We start from the raw sequence: 14,636 nt of genomic DNA, 5'->3' as shown, positions 1-14,636 counted from the left end.
TGGTGGCGACGGTGGAAGTTGTGGAAGGTGGTGGTTTTGGGGGTGGAGATCAGTTTCTCCGGTAGCAAACTGAAGCAAAGCAGAACCAGTATTCCTCAATGAACGTAAGTACATAGAATGAGAAGCAGAAAAAGCTTGTCTTGATTTTACTAACTGTTTCATATATCTCTTTCGAGCTTTGCATCTTGAAACCAATTCTTCTCTCTCTAATCTTGAATACCAACAACCCATTTTTGATCTAATTTTTCTCCTCTCTTCTCTTCTTCTTCTTCTTCAAAAAAAACACAACTCAAAAAGAGAAAAGCTTAGCTAAACCAAGCCTCACTTTAACCTTTTCTCCTTTCTTGAATTATCAACCATGTTCCATGTGTGTTGTACTCCAAAGACTGACACACCAATTTCAGACCAAAAAGAATAAATAAAAAAAAAAGTACTCTTCTTTTCTTTTTGCTTACTCAGACAGATCAAAAATTGAATCTTTACACCAGCTATCCTCAATTTGAGAACACCAACAAAATCACCATTTCAATGGGGAATGTATGAGAGAGAGAAGGGGAGGAACATAAATTTGGAATTGTACAGAGGCAATAGGTGTTGGACAGAGTGCCATTTTTTTTTAAATTTATAATCCTAAAACAGAGCCAAAATGCCCTATTTTGTGTTATTTACCAAATAAGACATTCTGTTGTCAAATGCATGAAATCTTGCAAGCTGCAAAGCATGATCTGTTTGAGGAAGTGATGGGTAGTTTGGTAATATAAATATTTCAACGGACACGAGTCAATTTATAAGGTAATAAATTGAGTTTAAATTCCAGAGGGGAGGGGGGTTGGGTCATGACTCATGAATGGGATGATAGTGCATCGGTTACGAGGTCAATCTGGCTAAGGATTAACAACCCATAGTAATCTTATGGTCTCCTTGTGTTTATTTTTACTTTGACATATTTATTAAAGAAATAAAATAATTTATATAGCTATTTTATTATAGTACTATTTTTATTAATTGATATTTAATATTAAGTGAAAAATAATTTAGAAAATAATAATTAATATTAAAGGTAAAATATGAAGGAATTTTTTTTAATATATTAAAAATAAGAAAAAAAATTTAAATTGATGGACAACTAAAAATAAAAAAGGAATATCTTTCTCAATGGCTTTTTTTTATTTGATTAGAATTAGAATTAATCATGTTACAAATGGCAAGCAATAGTGCAGCCTAGGGAGTGGAACACCTCTTCATATTTTGAAACCAAGTTGGTTGGAATACAGGGGGTTAAATTGGCGATTGAGTTAAATTTTGAATGGTTAAAGATTACTTCTTCCGTCTAATAATAGCTGTCCATTATACTAAAAAATAGTTATCTAACAATACTTGTTCAATTTAAAAAATTAAGAAATAATTTATTTTTTATGTCTATTTTGCACTTGCTATTAAATATTATTTATCATCTAACACATTTTTCAAAACACTAAATTTAATAAAGTCAAAGGATAATATAATAATATTATCTCTGATATTTATTATTTTTTAAAGGAGTGTATCAAGTTAATAATAGACAACTATTATTGGACAGAAAAAACATTTAGTTATTAGGAAGTACTATAGTTATTTACTCCCTTCGTCCGAAACGGGAAAAGAAAAGAGTAATTAACATTTACCTCACTAATATTTTTTCCAGTTTTCTACATTTTTTCTTCTTTACATTTACTTCACTATTTTTTCTCTCTCTCAGTTTTCGACATTTTCGAAAGAGCAGGACCTTTTAGAAGAGAGACTAGAAACTACTATTTCATCATATTTTAATAAATTTTTAACATGTACACAAAATTTTAAATTAAAACTACTAAATTCAAATGAACCCACAACTTCTATAGCCACTTAATACTAGACTAGAAATGAATGAATAAAAAAGATCATTAAAAATTACTCTACTAGACACTAGAAATAAATAAATAAAAAAGATCATTATTTAAAAGTACATAGTAATTAGTAAGTTGCATCGGTATCATATTGGTAAAAAAAACAATAAGAAATATCCAATTGTAAAAATTAGTCGACGTTCCGTCTTATATTAGTGATCTATTTTAATTTAATTAATTTTTTAAATATCATCCTTTGCAATTAATTCTTTTTGAAAGTGCCATATTTATTTATAAAAATTTTAAGAAGTTTTTTAAAAAGTAAATTAAAATTATTTTTAATCTATCAAGCATGCATAATGAAAAAGTGATCAATTAGTATAGGAGGAAGAGGAAGGGTATATTTCAAAGTGTATAAGTTACCAGTGGTACTATATTTCTAATCATTTTATTCTTTCTATTGAAATTTGAAAGCATGCAACTCTTGAACAGTTCAACAAAATAATTCACCTTAATTGTCGCAGGAATTAATTAGAAAAAGACAAAATAAATTAAATGAGATAACTTACTCACATATGCTGTTGACGAAAAATTCTTGACTCTTGCTCGAATCTCACTTAAATATAGTAATAAATTAATACTTTTATTAATAATTTATATAAATATCAATTATGAATAAAACATTTTCCTTTTGTATAGTATTCCCTTTTGCCGTTTCGCGGGATAACAGGTGGTTTTCATGATACAATGCGGTGAGAGGATTTAATTAGATGGAAGATTCTGTTTAAATTGTTTTGCTTTTCATAGGGAACTGTGACACTAGAATATAACAATAGGTTAATTACAAATTGCACACGTCACTTTCATGACATTTTTGCCCTCACACAATTCATTTACTGATTATTTTTAAAGAAAAATCTGTAGTCGCTAATATTTTTTGGACGTATAATAAATTAATCTGCTCTTATACAATTGATTATAAGTTAAATAGAGATATAAATCACACTAAACAGATTCAGTGTAAAATATTAATTGCTTCATCAATTCAGTCGTACTACAATTTATCTGCTGGTAAATCTCGAAATTTTAAATAAGGAAAATAGTACTTGTTTTATTTTCCCTTATTTCGTTATTTGAAAAAAGAGAATCTACGTAACTTGCTTTTCTTTTTGTCTTCATCCTTGTCCTATTTTTGTTCTCCTTTCCGATATTTTTACCAGATTAACGTTTCCTTTTCGAAATTGAAAAGTAGCAAATTGTTTCATTTTGTTTTTATTTTGATTTACCATTATCTTTATTAATTAATTTTATTTATTTTTTATTCTCTGACAAACAAGAGAAAGCAAAGTACTTTTCCTTTTTTTCTTCCTTATAATAATGGTAATTTTGTCTCTAGGCCCACTACTTTAAACTAATTTCACTCATAAAAAGTTGCTGCAAAAAAAGTGAAAATATACTATTGCAACATTTCATCTTATAGGAGAATTGTGCGGTGACTGCACTATTAAATTAAATTAGAGTACCATTATTCACTTTTTCATATTTATTTTAATTTGTGTATTTGAAATGAGGATCTTTTAATTTTTTTTATAAGATCGATATATATTTTACGTTCCTCATATTTTATCTATAAAATTATACTAAATATTAACCACTTTTACTTAATTCGTCACATGCAATACAAAAGACCACTATGTTTCTCTTGGATATACATAGCCAATCGCCTACTAATTATCGACAATTATTGGCCCAAGATTAAAGTTTATATGTATGTTCAATTTTTAAACGAGGTCATTTAAGTCCAAGCAATCAATTATTTAAAGGGATCGGCCACTCTTTTTTTTTTTTTTTGATTTCCCACTGATTAGATTCGAATTTGCATTGAAAAATCCCTTGGAAGTAAAGCATTCCCTAATAAAAGTGACTCCGTATTCAAAAGGACTCGAATCTGAGACCTCTTGATTAAGAATGAAGGAGTGTTTACCACTCCACCACAACCTTTGTTATTATTTGCCACTCTAGTTAAGCTTACGTTGTGGAGTAGTAGTAATATATTTGGGGAATCATGACTAGGACTGGACGAGATAACACGTGAGGAGACCTGCTGCAGGCAGCAAGTGGTAATCCAATTAATCTATTCATTTATACTAAATTGGAGTAATTAATTTCTATAGTAATAAACTCTTGCCAAGGTATATACAATTAAGATGGTCCACATATGACAAGGATCAACTAAGATTTTGGGATGATTTGTGACTCTTTTTTTTAGAAGGTTCTACTTTGATATTTGCAACATTTGAAATATCTGAGATGTTTCATTCATTTAAAATTAGTAAAAAGCTCTATAATTTCTTTTATATACATGATGTTTGATGATAATGTCAAAAACATTTAATGGATTCAAAATACCACTCTTACTGAGATTGTATTTACCCTCGTTACTTAAAAAACTTTATACTTAGAAATTCTAAGTTAGAATTTTAGAGAAAGTTAATTGAATGTGTTACTTTCAAGTACTCGAGTTAGAATTATATAGAATTGTACCATAGCCTATACAACCATATGTAATTTTGGACACTATATGATTCAAGTTTAATTTTGTCAATCCCAATTTCAAATACTGCATATTTAAAAGGGAAAATTATATAAAATAACAAATTAAATGTTGCAATCACAATTTCATTTAATTCTAATATGTAGCAAAAACTTGCCATTTGCCTCTCTCCTCAGAAATTTCGTTCGCCATTCTCCGTGATCTCGCTCGCCTCTCTCACTTTTATAAAAACTCAAATGTATAAATTGTGTTTGTGTTTGTACAATGCGAGAGAAAACTATATATACAAATACAAATACATATATTTTCATCCTATACACTTATAATTATACAAATACAGATCTTCCCCAACCAGTTCTCTTTTGCCTCGCTTTATACAAACACAAATTACACAAATTACAATGTATAATTTGTGTTGTATAAAGCGAGAGAGATTCGATATACAAATATTTTATTTCGATTCAATTGTATACAAATTCAAAGTTTTATGCAAATATACAAACACAATCATAAATACATATACATAGTAGTTACATATATACAATTATCTAACCGATATATATATATATATATAATCGCTGCGCTTTTATACAAACGAATGCCTGTCTGCGATTTATACAAATTCGATGCTCTATAGCAAACATAAACTTTGCTATGGAGCGCAATTATACAAACTATAACATACAAATATGATTTTTATGTTTGTTAAACCTAAAATTTACGCTATTTAAAATAGGAAAAATTATATAAAATAACAAACTATTAATTCAAAATAAATGTTATAACCACAGTTTCATTTAATTCTAATCTGTATATGATTTTTATGTTTGTTAAACCTAAAATTTACGCTATTTAAAATAGGAAAAATTATATAAAATAACAAACTATTAATTCAAAATAAATGTTATAACCACAGTTTCATTTAATTCTAATCTGTACTCGCCTCTCTCCCCAGAAATCTCGCTCGCCACTCTCCCTGATCCCGCTCGCCACTCTCCCTCACCTCTCACTTTATACAAACACAAATGTATAAATTGTGTTTGTATTTGTATAAAGCGAGAGAAAGCTGTATATACAAATACAAATACATATATCTTCGTCCTATGCACTTATAATTATACAATACAAATCTTTCCCTGCCCAATTTTCTTTTGTCATTCTCTCTTTCTCGCTTTTTACAAACACAAATTATACAAAATACAATGTATAATTTGTGTTGTCTAAAGCATGAGAGAGATATATATACAAATGCTTTAATTCGATTCAATTGTATACAAATTCAAATTTCATGCATATATACAAACACAATCATTGATAAATATACATAATAGTTACATATTTATATAATAATCTAATCGATATACATATACAATCATTGCCTTTTTCTACAAACGAAGTTGTCTGCCTACGATTTATACAAATAAGATGCATATAGCAAAACTGTAGCTATAGAGCGCTAATATGATTTTTATATTTGCTAAACCTAAAATTTACTCTTTAAAATATATACATACAAAAACTTAAAAAGTTGAATAACAATTAACTGACGACATCAAAATAGACTTCCCGAGAAATTTTTACTATGAAAACACTTACGGTGGCCTAAAGAATTTCGCTACTAGTCAGGTAGAGTCCAAATTTTAAAAGCCCATAAACCATTAATCGTCATAGATGAGCCTGCTATAGTTAGGGCCGTTCATGATTATGGTTAAAAAATCAAATTGAACCGCAATTTGAATTAAATCGATTAAAAAAAATCGATATTTGGTTTGATTTGGTTAGGTTTGGGTTTTAAATTTTGAAGATCGATACTATTTGGTTTGGTTTTGATTTTACTAAAAAACAACTGCAAAAATAATCAAACTGAACCGATAAATTAGACATATAAATTTTATAATTATTTATAAATAAAATATAAATATTTTGTTAAATTTTAAATAACTCAAGTCTTTAACTTTACCATTTTCTCAAGCCTAACACTTAAATTTTAGCCCAATTACAATCATAAGTCCATTTCCATCAAAATTTATTACCTACCATACCTTTCATAAGATAGTCACACACTTTCTCTTAATTTAATAACTTTGTTCGTGTAATGATAATTGTAGTATTGCTTAATTGAACCAACAATAGCTTTTCTGTGGATTGTTCATGTACTAGATATTTTTTTCTATCAAGATACGTATCTCCTAAAAAAAATTATTATCTTCAAATCGAAAAAATCAAAAAAACTGAACCAAATCGAACCAAACCGTCAATAACCAAACCGATGGTTATTTTTTTCGTTTGGTTTGATTTGATTTTAGAAATTTAAAAAACAGACTAGATTGATTTGATTTTAATTTTAACCAATAATCGATCCAAATCGAATCACGAACCCTAGCTATAGTGAACAACAAAATAAGCTGACGCCAAGAAAATGAAGGTTCGTTAGATCCTCCAGCAGCCCAGCACACGAGGCTCATAGGGTAGCCAATAGATAAGAAATGCCCACGCCATAGCACGCATATCAACACATTCTCCAGCAGTACCCTACGCTTTTCAACTCCCACGTTTATACACGCGCCAATCATCTTCGTAATTATGACGAGCGTTCTTAACGTGCTTTCTGAAAGCGAATGGGATAGATTTTTTTTGGGTTTTCCCTCCATATTAGAGAGGAAGTAAATTCGTTTCTTGTGTTCTTCCATATTCATTGTTTATCTTTCCACTCATATAAAATATTCCCTCTTCATCTGTTCTACTATATAATATAATCCTCGAGTTTCATAATTTCATTACTAAAAGTTTAAGATATCAGTGTGCTGTTTCATCGAATTATATTATCAATGGCAGCACCAATAGTAGATGCAGAGTATCTGAAGGAAATAGACAAGGCACGAAGAGATCTTCGAGCTCTCATCTCCAGCAAAAACTGTGCTCCTATTATGCTTCGTTTAGCGTATGTACTGATAATTATCAAATTTTGTGTTGAAATAAAATTTTGATCTGACATGATAAAGATATTTTAATTTGCAGGTGGCATGATGCAGGAACCTATGATGCTACAACAAGGACTGGAGGACCTGATGGATCAATCAGGAATGAGGTCGAGTACAAGCATGGCGCTAACAGCGGCCTCAAAATCGCAATTGATCTTTGCGGTAAGCTTTTTAGCCTTTTGATTTTCTGGAGTTGTGTTCGCCTATATAAGAGATCTATTGAATAATCTTCTGGAAATGAATTTGTGTTCATTGATAATGATTACTTATGCGATGGTTAATGATTTTAGTTTAAGTACGTGAACTTTTGGTTGATTTTGGATGTTAACTGCGCAAATCACGTTATGTTTTAGTATATCGCTCTGCATACTGTTTTTGAGTTTACATTGGAAGATGAAAAGTTGATCATATCATATTTATGAAATTTTGTCAATTTGTTCTGCATATAATTGGAGTCTTACTTCAGGTTCAACAGTTTCTTATGCCTCTTTTTTCTTTACTAGTATCGGAAGTGAACTTTTTTTCATACTGATACCATCTTTCAGTTGAAAACATTTTGGAGAAGTTAGAATCTGTTTAATTTTACAATAGCCACATAAACTCCTTTACTAGAACATGTTTTAAGCGGCATGAAAACTTTGTATGTATCTATCATCTCCTCCATGTTTAGCATAACATTTTACTATTTTCAAGAAAAACAGACAATTTCCAAGTTTGCTCTAAATTAAGATAGACTGGTCATTGTCTGCTGAGCACACATCCTCCTCCGATGCCCATATTTTGTTTACAACAAGTGTTTCTTTTGTTAGTTTAATCAACTTTGAAGATACTAAATCCTATCTTCTAATAAACTTTTTCTGTTATATGGAGTACAGAAGAAATTAAGGCCAGACATCCTAAAATTACATACGCTGACCTCTATCAGGTGAGAATACTTGTGTCGAAGATCTGTTTTCCATTTTTGGAAGGTTTTCCTTAATATTAGTTGTATTAGTAGTAGTAATGCAGAGGAACAAAAATATCCTGGTTTTTACGAATTTGATTGTGCATAAATACCTTTTTATTCTGGACTGCAGCTTGCTGGAGTTGTTGCTGTTGAGGTAACTGGAGGTCCTACCATTGATTTTGTCCCTGGTAGAAAGGTACAGATAAGATGAAGACATGCCTCCTTTTTCTATTTTGAACTTCAAATTCATTTGATGGGATTGTCTTTAATTAGTAAATTCCACCTTTACATCAGGATTCATTAAGCTCACCAGAAGAGGGGCGCCTTCCTGATGCCAAACAAGGTTAGTCTTCTAAAAATGATGGCTTAGCTGATCTATTATTTGAAATTAAAGTAATAGATAAAAGGTAAAAAACTCAATTTTTTCTCTAATTTAAATGTGAAGTTTACCTTCTGGGATTCTTCGCATTTGATTGAACAGGTAACTTACTCTACTCAGTAGCAGAAATTGATAAGGATCCTCATCCTCTTGTAGGGAAGGAATCCATGAGAATACAAGATAAAAATAATGAAAAATAGCTAGCTTGTTTAAGATTTAACCTTACTGGCACCTGAGGTGCGAATGGAAAATTGAGTTGAACTTGATTCAGTGCATAAAATCAAGTGGAGCCTCATCTATCCTAGTTGCTTCAATTGTCCTCATTATGCCATATTCTGTGCCTGATTATTGTTGTTGCATCATTTTGTTTTGAACAAGTTGAATATAATTTTTTTTACTTGGTTCTGCATCTATGTAGAAGTGATGTCAATAATCTTGGAGATGACTCTTTGCTAATTTGCACTGGTTGCCTCCTAAACATGTTTTATGTGGGCTTCCCATTATTCTAAAGAAAATTTTGTGAAGGAAAATATATTCCAATCGGTGGGAGCTCTTGAATATTATGAACATTGAACTGGACTTGGTGATATCCTATTGCAAAAATTGTAAATATTGCTAAAACAACTGCCAGCTACCTTTGACTAATTAGAAGAATTGGCATGAATTTCTGAGAGGGTTCTACAACTCAGTGCTCTGATTTCGAAACATAATTCTCAGCATGTTGCTCATCACTTACTTTGTTCCATGTTATAATGCCTTTTTAGGTCCACCACACCTGAGGGATGTCTTTTACAGAATGGGACTCTCTGACAAAGATATAGTGGCATTGTCTGGAGGACACACACTGGTATTTTGTCTAATGCATCTGCATTTAGATATTTATATATTTCTCTCAAATGATAATGCTGTTTGTCATAAAGTTTCTCTTTTGTGTTCACTGTTGCAGGGAAGAGCACATCCAGAGAGATCTGGCTTTGAGGGCCCTTGGACTAAAGAGCCTTTGAAATTTGACAACTCGTACTTTGTGTAAGATTAGTATATGCTGGAACCTCTTTTATATTTCATCATTGTTAAAAGAATGATTTCATGACTGCTTGCCCAAATGGTACAATGATCTCTTAGGGAGCTCCTCAAGGAGGATTCAGAAGATCTCTTGAAGCTTCCCACGGATAAAGCATTGGTTGAAGATCCACAATTCCGCCCTTATGTGGAACTTTATGCAAAGGTATTGTAGCTCATATTTCCGTGCATTGTTTTAATGGTCAATTGTTGCAACACGTAGTTTACATTTGTAACCACACTACATTGCATAATGCATGGAGGAAAATAACATAGAAAACCAGCAAGGCTGACTAAACTGTGGGAAGTTTATCTCCACTTATTTGTCACTCTGTCGATATACATTGATGATTACTAAGGATTTGCATGCTAGACTATTATTTCCTATTGATGGTTTGACAAACACTGAACTATGTGAGGGGTACTGGAATTTTTGCAACCTTAAGTAGTTCTGGTTTGCTGCGAGACACTTGATATTTAAGCCTATGGTACAATCCTTGACTAGTCCACCCAGCGCCAAGGTCTTTCACTCCCATATATGTTTAATTTGTAAACAAATGAATACACAACTATCTAGTAGAATCTTTCTTCCAACTTAACCACTATCAAATATATCTATTTGGCTAATGAGCTGCACTATTCTTCAAAATTTCTGGCGATCTCACTCGGAAAGTTTTCTGTAATAGCTAATAGCTAATTTGTGTGACAGGACGAAGAGGCTTTCTTCAGAGACTATGCAGAGTCACACAAGAAGCTCTCAGAGCTTGGATTCACACCACCTTCATCTTGCTTCAAGTTAACAGTAAAGAACAGCACGGTGTTGGCACAAGGTGCCGTTGGAGTTGCTGTTGCAGCAGCTGTTGTAATATTGAGTTACTTTTATGAAGTCAACAGGAGAATCAAGCATTAGTAAGCACACAAGTTCCATAAAGCTCAATATTACATTGGTGAACTCAGTTGAAGCAAACTGGAAACTGAATAGCTCCATAATTCAATGGCATCAAAATTGGCGATTGTTATTGGCACCACTAAGAATGATGCTAGTATTTCTTTATGTTTGATCAATAAATCTTGGGAGTGCTGATTGTAGCTACTCAAGTGTAAAATAACATGTCTTTGAAATATCATAGATCTACTCATGTTTCAAACATATTCCTGATTGAGAAATAATTGTTCACGGATTGGCATCACATTTGTTATTTCTCTCTGTTTTTCTACTAGTTGTAATGTCACTTATTATAGTTTATTGCAAAAGAACATAAAAGAACTTAGAGATACTTTGTAATTTTAATCTCATATACGCCAAAAGTCGCCACTCTTAAGTCAAAACTCTATTGAGATATCTGTAAATATATAGCCTTTAATTAAATCCAAATGCTTGTATCAATTTTGAAATGGCAAAATGGGGGTCGTTTTAGTCCAATCAATGCAATCGACTATTTTAGTCGTTTGCTTGTTCGTCATTTGGTAGTTCTCTGTTCATTGTAGGAGTATTAATACTCCTACAATGTTTTTTTCTAGAGTATAAAATTACATGCAAACTAGCACAATCGACTTGCAATATTAAATTATATATTACTAATATTTATATAAGTTATAAGAGAATCTATAATTTAAAATGTAAAGTTAAATTTAGAATTTAAAGTTACAAATTTTGGTGATTCTTAGCTAACTTGACACCAAACTAACAGTCCAATATTTGGGTTCACAGTTTATTTTACATTCACAATAATGTTAAAGTATCAATTTATGGTACATTTATAAACTCTAGTTTTAATTTCTTTCAAATAAAAAAATTTCTTGAGTTAAATAGCGAAAGTGGAATTCAAGGGATCAGGGAACATATGAAATGATAATGAAACAACTCAAATTCCGTACATTGCACATTTCAAATTTTAGAATTTTTTTGGTACTCCAATATATATAATGACACGGAGTTCCACACATAAAAGTTCCAAATAATTTACTAAAATTCTTAGATAATAATGGAAAAATCTTTTTGGCCAGAATGATATTTTATCTATGTTATTTTACCCTTTTAACTTTAATACCTTTTAACTAAAAAATGGAAAAAAGATTAGTTTATTTTAAAATAAAAATATATTGCAGTTTTTTTTAATTTTCTGGCTATTTAGCACTTCCCGATAATAATTTGCTTCAAATTTTATTTTCGCATTACAAAGAGCTCAAATGTTGAATAATTTTGAAATATTAATTAATGGTACGAAAAGTAATTATTACTCCCTTGTTCCTATTTATTTGTCCATTTTTTACTTGACACACCTATTAAGAACATAATATTTGACATAGTGAGTTTATCATTTTATCCCTATTAATTGATAGAATTACAAAATCAATTAACTCATTAAAGAATTTCTATCTTTCTTCTCTTTTTTTTTATTCAAAAACATTAACTCTCTAAATAAATTGAGGATATAATAGGTAAAAAATATTGTATTTTCTTGATTTGTCAAGAATGATAAGAAAAAAATCAAAGTTTGAATAAGTAAAAAGGAAGGGAGGAAGTATTTGCCTATTTCTTCCGTCTTACAAAATTACAAATGATTCTTTTCTTTTTGCTCCAATAAAATGCCTACGGCAACTTCCTTTTTCCCCTCCATGTTATTCACGAGTCATAATCATTGTCATACGAAGGAAGCAAAATAACCAATTCGTTTCTTTTATTGTTCCATATTCATTGCTTCTTTACAACACCCTCATAAAATTCCCCTCCCCATTGCTAGCTCTATATATAATTGCCGTTTCATATCTTCATTCATCAAATCAAAGTTAAGCCAAAAAGGGCGACCACCATTTGGTATAATATATAGTTTCAGTGTACTATTGATGGCACCACGAGTAGATGAGAAATATCGGGAAGAGATAAACAAAGCACGAATAGAACTTGAAAATCTTGTAAAATCGAAGGAGTTCAGTGCTCCTGATTTTCTTCGTTTAGCGTACGCATCCCAATTCACAATTGCCAATTCTCATCATGATGATAATGCAGGAAATACTACTTCTACTGATGATGCCACAAAAAAGAAAACTCAATCTCCCAATAATAATTCTCTCAAAACAATTGGTAAGTTTATATTTCATACAAATAGATTGTTAATTATCTTTTTGAAACAGACTAAAAAAGAAAATAAGAGAAATAAATTGGAACAGAGGGAGTACTATGCACCTTCTAATTAATGCCTTTATATTGCAGCAAAAATCAAGGCCAATCATCCCATAATAACGTATCCTGACCTCTATCAGGTGAGATATATATACTTGTTGTATCAATAATTTTTGTCCATTTTGTAATTTGCTAATTAATTAATACCAGATGCATGCAAGCTAGTAATTGAATATTTGGTAATGCAGCTTGCTGGGATTGTTGCTGTTAAAGAACTTGGTGGTCTAGACATCGAGTTTGTCCCTGGTAGAACGGTACGCAAAGGAAAGATGAAAAATTTATAATCCTATCGCAATTTATGTCATATAGTTTAAGAAATAAAGAAACTTTTAAAATTTGTGGTCTAGGATTGTAAATCAAGGATAAGAAGAGAAAATTAAAGTTAATATTTCTAATTATAGAAAGATAACATCGTTTTTGGACCGGACTAAAATGAAAATTGAGCCACATACATTGGGACAATACTAACTTGTACTCCTACTTTTATTTATTTTAAATTCATCACTAAATTTTACTACCTTTCTACCAGGAATCATTAATTTCACCAGATGAAAGCTGCCTTCCTGATGTCAAACAAAGTAAGTCACATGTAAATTAGCTGATCTATATATCATTTTGAAGTGCTATATTCCTCCATACGTCTTGTTGTTTACTGTGTTTCGATGCTGGTTTTTTAGTTCCAGCAGAACTAAGAGATGTCTTCCGAAAAGTGGAAATCTCTGATCCCAAGCATATAGTAGCATTATATGGAGGTCTCAAACTGGTATGTGCATATATGGATCTGCATTAATATACTCATATTTCTCGCACTGTTTTGTCTTATGGTTCCTCTTTTCGGTTTGCTGCTGTAGGCAACAGCTGGAGCTCAGGGTGCGAATTTGAAATTAGACAACTCATACTTTGTGTATGATTACTATACACCCAGACTTCTTCTATATTTCACCATTCATTACAAGGAAAAAAATGTCATGTTTACTTTTCCAAATGATATCTTAGGGACCTCGTCGACAAGAAGAAGGATTTAAGTCCCGCGGAAAAAGCTCTGCTTGATGATCCGGAATTCCACAACTGTGTGCGATGTTATGCAACGGTATTATGATAGCTCATGTCTATTCTCAAAGTTCAATTGCTGCAGCACATCATAAAACTCTTTAATATTATGAACATATCTACAGTGGCCCCAAAACAACTGCATTATCTTTAACTTTCTAGCTAAATATACTCAAAATGGTTTTTCATATTCAGCATAAAGAGGATTTCTTTGAGGACTACGAAGAGGCACACAAGAAGCTCGCTGATCTTGGCTTACCATATTCAGCATTTATTAAATCAACATTAGAAAAAAGCGCGTCACAAGTGAAGAAGGTGCTGGGGGCACAAAAGGCTGTTGGAGTTGGAGTTGCTGTTGCAGCCGCTGTTGTAATACTGAGTTTCTTCTATGTAATCAACAGGAGGACAGCGAAGCATTCGCCACATCAGTTCCAGTAACATTGGTGGTGAACTCAATAGAAACAAAAAATATAGTAAATCGGAAACTGAATCAGCATGAACAGACAGTTGGACACCATGATTCATCAATAATATATCTCCTATCAATAACCTCAGTTGTACTTATAATGTAAACATTCAACATTCTATAAAAAGGTTTCAATTGTTTCTTATTGAGCA

The 14,636-nt window shown here is 31.2% G+C and overlaps 3 protein-coding genes across 3 annotated transcripts in view; 2 read left to right on the top strand and 1 right to left on the bottom strand.

Moving 5' to 3' along the window:
- LOC102600978 (uncharacterized) overlaps positions 1-620 on the bottom strand; it is a 3,405-nt gene extending 2,785 nt beyond the window's left edge. Inside the window, exon 1 of the mRNA XM_015305559.1 lies at positions 1-620. Within this exon, the coding sequence (XP_015161045.1) occupies positions 1-231 (231 nt within the window). The 5' untranslated portion in view covers positions 232-620.
- A 6,472-nt stretch (positions 621-7,092) lies between these two features.
- On the top strand, positions 7,093-10,974 carry LOC102597684 (L-ascorbate peroxidase 3, peroxisomal-like). Its single transcript, XM_006340697.2, has 9 exons — positions 7,093-7,360; positions 7,438-7,562; positions 8,276-8,325; positions 8,477-8,542; positions 8,641-8,689; positions 9,490-9,572; positions 9,672-9,751; positions 9,848-9,950; positions 10,494-10,974. Exons 1-9 carry the CDS (start codon positions 7,248-7,250, stop codon positions 10,692-10,694), a joined length of 870 nt encoding a protein of 289 aa, XP_006340759.1. The 5' UTR covers positions 7,093-7,247; the 3' UTR covers positions 10,695-10,974.
- A 1,599-nt stretch (positions 10,975-12,573) lies between these two features.
- LOC102597359 (L-ascorbate peroxidase 3, peroxisomal-like) lies at positions 12,574-14,633 on the top strand. The gene is made up of 8 exons (XM_006340696.2): positions 12,574-12,869; positions 12,999-13,048; positions 13,157-13,222; positions 13,498-13,546; positions 13,646-13,731; positions 13,820-13,872; positions 13,965-14,058; positions 14,214-14,633. The coding sequence occupies exons 1-8, from the start codon at positions 12,632-12,634 to the stop codon at positions 14,454-14,456; spliced, it is 879 nt and encodes a 292-aa protein (XP_006340758.1). The 5' UTR covers positions 12,574-12,631; the 3' UTR covers positions 14,457-14,633.
- Positions 14,634-14,636: the final 3 nt, after the last annotated feature.

This window comes from Solanum tuberosum, unplaced genomic scaffold (genome assembly GCF_000226075.1).
Source record: "Solanum tuberosum cultivar DM 1-3 516 R44 unplaced genomic scaffold, SolTub_3.0 scf00020, whole genome shotgun sequence".
Taxonomy (NCBI): Eukaryota; Viridiplantae; Streptophyta; class Magnoliopsida; order Solanales; family Solanaceae; genus Solanum; species Solanum tuberosum.
This window is presented reverse-complemented; position numbering and strand designations above follow the sequence as displayed.